Source organism: Musca autumnalis, unplaced genomic scaffold (assembly GCF_047663935.1).
Source record: "Musca autumnalis isolate F117 unplaced genomic scaffold, ASM4766393v1 scaffold_1, whole genome shotgun sequence".
NCBI classification, from domain to species: domain Eukaryota; kingdom Metazoa; phylum Arthropoda; class Insecta; order Diptera; family Muscidae; genus Musca; species Musca autumnalis.
The window spans coordinates 189,602,879-189,608,135 of NW_027411644.1; the positions used below are offsets into that span (position 1 = coordinate 189,602,879).

The window sequence follows — 5,257 nt, forward strand, 5'->3', positions numbered from 1 at the left end:
AAGATACTGTGCGAAATGTATAAAAATTGTAGAATTTTTGCACATATTTTGAAATTTGAGGCAATAAATGTAGTTTTTCGAGTTCATTATTTCTCCAAATATTTTATTCTTGTCCTTATCTACAAATTTGCTTCAGAGGTCAGAAGAAGATTCGCATTGGTTTCAGAGATATAGCCCCGAATTTCTTTAAAAACCAAAAATTTAACCATGTTTAGATGGGGCCATAAAATCCAAGCTGGATCTGACACAACAAAACCCAACTAGGTTTTCTTGTCGTTTGAGTCCGTACTTTCAAAAAATCTTCAGTTCGAATTGTTTGCACAAGATCACCTTAAAAATTTTGCACAGTGTAGTTTTTTTTCAAAAATTCTTTAGGTTAGTCGTGCTAAAACAGTTAATTTCATCGAAAAAAGTTTAAACTTTGTGTCGAAGAAAAACAGTTCGCTCTTTACAGTACTCCAAACATGCCCTTCTACGTATGTTAAATTTTTACATAATTGTCCATATCTCCTCAACCGTTAGCCTTACTAACTTAATATTTCTTCCATACTATGGTGGAGGGTATACAAATGTGCCACTTTTTACTTTAGTGAATTTATTTACCACTTCGATTGAAATCACGCTTCATTTATCACGATTTCATCCCACGTATACATCAAGTATTAATTTTATTAAGAATAATATTTAACACTATTTTTTAAATTATAAATAAATAATTTATATTTTTTTGAAAAAAAAAGCAACGAAATTATTTGTGACGAAGGCGACGCAAAAGAGCAGCTGGCAAATAGTTTTGGCTCAAAGAAGCACCAGAAGCTGGGGCAACATAGGAACTGGCTGGAGCAGATGCAGCGCCACTGTAAGATCCTTGAGAAGCAAAGTTCAAAGCGGAAGCAACACCACCATTGAAGCTTTGAGAAGTACCGCCCAAACTATCGTATTGACTTTGAATGGCACGTTGGGCATTGGCAGCATCTTCGGCTGTACGGTATTTGACAAAGTGAACTTCAGGTTTGTGATTAATATTGTTGTTGATGTTGTTAAATTTGTCAGCCAAACCAGCGATATCGGGTTGTTTGTTGAGCACATAAATGGCGGTTCTTTGTTCAGCAGCTTTTTTGGCCAAGCCAAGGACAGCATCTTCCAGGCCATTGTTTTCAGGACCCTTAATGAAAATAACACGAAGACCTTGTTTGGCAACTCGGTTGTATTGATTTGAGGAAGCACCATCATTGAAGTCAGCATCATTGGCGGTGTATGTAAAGAACTCCTTTTCCAATGTGGAGCTTTGAGGAGCAAAGGAAGGAGTTAAACTGCTGGCAGCTCCAAAACTTCCACCACTAGTACCAGCTCCATAATTATATTGGGCACAGGCTGTGGCCACCAAACACAATACAATGAATGCGAGCATTTTGTATTTGTACAAAAACTCGTAGAGAAAATGACTTTGAACTCGTACATGGCTGTGATCTTATATACAAACTTTCTTTCGCCCGCAACTACTATTCCACCTACAAATTAGTGCACAAAACCATCCAGATTCCTCTAAACTGGAATATACATTACTATGATGATTTATGTGGAATATCCATTATGATATTTTCGACATCATTATAGTTAACTTAAATGAAGTTATGCCAAGAATTTTACGGCAATTATTGCTTGATATTTTTTAAAAACTATTTCGATCTTTGTTTCAAAATCCGGTTTTTGCATCACTGTGTTGCCATAACTTTCTTTTGTGTTTGATATCTTATTTTTGGTATTAAAAAAAAAAAAAAAATTAAAAAATATTAAGAAAATTTAAGTTCAAAATTTGCAAACTGACACTGCAATCAAGTCTGACAGTAACATAGGATATATTCATTTTAAAAATTCAGAGCGGTTGTGAAGCCATAGCATCAAAGTTGGAGGTGACATTTTTCATATAAATCAAGGTCATAGGTAACATTTTTAGAGGTTTTTAAGTTTTCAGGATGTTGCTTGAAAACGACAAGTTCTGTCGAAATGAGACTGAAGAAAAGGATGTAGCTGTAACAATTCTCTACAAGATTGATATTTATGATTTGTTCCTAGGTTTTATCATTTTTGAAATATAGAACATTTTCCCTAGCCCCATTTCGATAGCACTTGCTGTTTTCAAGCAAAATCCTGAAAACCTTACGAAATGCTAAAACTATGACCTTTGACATTGTTTTCTTTAAAAATCCTTCCCGCGTTGCTGACCCGTCGTAATGAGTTTTAATGACAACTTTTTATGGACAATTCAAAAATAGGTATTATCTACCTCACTTCTTCGGTTCATTGTCAAACCGAGGAGGATTTTAAATTTATCAACAAATTTTGTGTCTAACCTCTTACTGACTTTGTCGGATTTTTTCGCCCATTGATGCTGTTTAGAATTTGTTATCGTCCATGTCCCTTGTTTATACCCTACACCACTATGTGGAAAGTGTATTATAAGTTTGTTTTGGGAAAAGTGCATGTAATACCTCGAAATATTCGTCGTATACCCCCAAGGTGGTATACCAATCTTCATATCTCAACGAGATAAAGCGATTTTGAGATGTGTGTCTGACCATTATAAATTGTAATCAAACTCCAGGCCGCAATTATGGATTGATCGTCACTAAATTTCGCATGGCGGTCGGGTTCAGACCAGAATAGACACCTATTGTTATGGCGGGTGAAATTGACAAAAACATAATATTTATCCAATTTTGTAGCGGCTCAGTAGGTCGCAATAATAGTCCGATCAACGCGATGTTTTAAATAAGGTAAGAATATATGACAAATAATAAACTTGCAATTTAAGATGGCCATCAGATATGATTAAGAGGGTTAAATGGACCAAAATTTTGTGTGAAAATTGTGAACATTTTTTATATACAGTTTATATCTTTAATCCTGAAAGACAAATTCCGGACAAGTACGCTATCTTTGGAAAAGGAACTTTTGACCTTTCTATTGATGCTGATTGTTTTGGTGCACATGATTAGTTAGCAGAGTTACAGCCTAATATATCCAGTTATTTGTTTGTAGTATAATCATAAACACGCTAGAGGTCGCAATTATAGTCACGAAATTATGCACGAGATGCCTGCAATTTTGGCAAAGTACCGGCAAAGTAGCCTACATATGGAAAAGGAAGTACTGACTTTTCCCCTGATGCAAATAGATAATAATGTATTTGCTACATACCGGGCCTACTGTCTATTATATAATGGGTTTTGATGCTACAAATTTGCAATATTAGTCTGATCGGCGCCAAATTTTAAGTAAGGATTAGGTTTACGACGAAGAAGAAGCTTGCAATTTAATATGATGATCAGATAATATTTAGCGGGTTTAATGGACCAAAACTTTTGTGAAATATTTGTATTAGATTCTGAACGACAACGTGATTTATATTTGGAAGACGATCTTTTAACCTTTCCACTGATGTCAATTATGTTGATGTACGTGGTCCGATAACAAAGTTACACCCTATTATATACAAGGATCCCACAGTTTTAATTGTGTGCAGTGTTATTACATTCACGCTAAAGGCCACAGTTATAGTTCAGTACTGACAAATTTATGCACGAGGTAGGGGTTTCGGTCAAGGAATATGGCAATATTTCTGGACAATGATCGGATAATATTTAGCGGGTAAAATTAACCAAAACTTTTGTGGGAAAGATATAAAACTTTTCTGGGGGCATATTCAGTCAAAATACGAAAATGAAACTAGAAAACCAACTCGGGACCTCTCTCTTGATGTAAATTATATCAATGTAGCGGTTAGATAACGGAAGCACTGTCTATCTATATATATAAAAGAGCTTAGTGATAAGTGAGTGAGTGAGTGACTGACAGATCATCGCATACAGTTTGTATTAGGCAAACGGGAAGAGCTAGAATTCTGAAATTTGGAATGAGGGTCACTGGTGGAGAGTTAGAAAGATGTACCAAAAGGGGTTTGGAATTTCGACCTATAAGTGTACGAAAAGTACTAAAAGTTATCAAATTTAGTACCAATTGTATATTTTGAACGGATATAGGTAGAATCTTGGAATTTGTTATGGAAATCAAAGTTGGGAATTGGTATTTATAAAAAGAAATGGTTTTGGAAATTCGTACTCATGTGCACGAAAAGTTCTAAATGGTACTAAATTTAGTACAATTTGGATTTGGATGTACGGATAGAGCTGGAAACCTGAAATTCGGAATTAAAATTACTGTTGAAGTGTAGGATTGAGGTATGTAGGTGGTTTTGGAAATTCGTACTTATGTGTACGAAAAGTACTAAATGGTAACAAATTTGGTACAATTTGAATTTGAGTGTACGGATAGAGCTGCAAACCTGAAATTTGGAATTAAGATTACTGTTAAAATGTAAGATAGAGATATGGGCGTAGTTTTGTAAATTCGTACTTATGTGTACGAAAAGTACTAAATGGTACTAATCTTGTTACAATATTTATTTTGGAGAACGGATGGAGTTGGAATCCTCACATTTGGAATTAAGATTACTGTTGGAGTGTAGAATTGAATTATGGAGGTATTTTTGGAAATTCGTACTTAAAATGTACTAAATTTGGTACAATTTGGATTTGGTTGAACGGATAGATCTGGAATCCTGAAATTTGGAATTAAGAATACTCCTGAAATGTAAAATAGAAATATGGGCGTAGTTTTGTAAATTCGTACTTATGTGTACGAAAAGTACTAAATGGTTCTAAATTTAGTACAATACTTATTTTGGAGAACGGATGGAGTTGGAATCCTCAGATTTGGAATTAAGATTACTGTTGGAGTGTAGAATTGAGTTACGGAAGTATTTTCGTACTTAAAAGTACTAAATTTGGTACTATCTGGATTTTATTGAAATTTGAAAATTAGATTGCTGTTGGAGTATAGGATTGAGGTAGTTTTGGAAAGTCGTACTTAATGCGTACGAAATGTACTAAATTCAGTACCATTTGGTTTTGAGTGCACGGATAGAGCTATCATCCTGAAATTTAGAATTAAGATTACTGTTGGAGTGTAGGATTGAGATAGTTTTTGGGAATATCGCACTTATGTTTACGAAAAGTACTAAACTGTACTAAATGTGGTACAATTTGGATTTGGGTGAATGGATAGAGGTGAAATCCTGAAATTTGGAATTAAGATTACTGTTGGAGTGGAGGATTGAGATATGGAAGGATATAGTTTGGGATATAGGGATGTAATTTTTGAATCTTATACCTTTTCTACTAAATTTGGTACCGTT

The 5,257-nt window shown here is 34.5% G+C and overlaps 1 protein-coding gene across 1 annotated transcript; it reads right to left on the minus strand.

Moving 5' to 3' along the window:
• Window positions 1-748: 748 nt before the first annotated feature.
• On the minus strand, window positions 749-1,411 carry LOC141390016 (uncharacterized). Its single transcript, XM_073962416.1, has one exon. The coding sequence runs from the start codon at window positions 1,409-1,411 to the stop codon at window positions 749-751; it is 663 nt and encodes a 220-aa protein (XP_073818517.1).
• Window positions 1,412-5,257: the final 3,846 nt, after the last annotated feature.

What these genes read in the sequence shown, in the direction of transcription:
- LOC141390016 (XM_073962416.1), bottom strand. Translation starts at nt 1,411, where the DNA reads ATGCTCGCATTCATTGTATTGTGTTTGGTGGCCACAGCCTGTGCCCAA.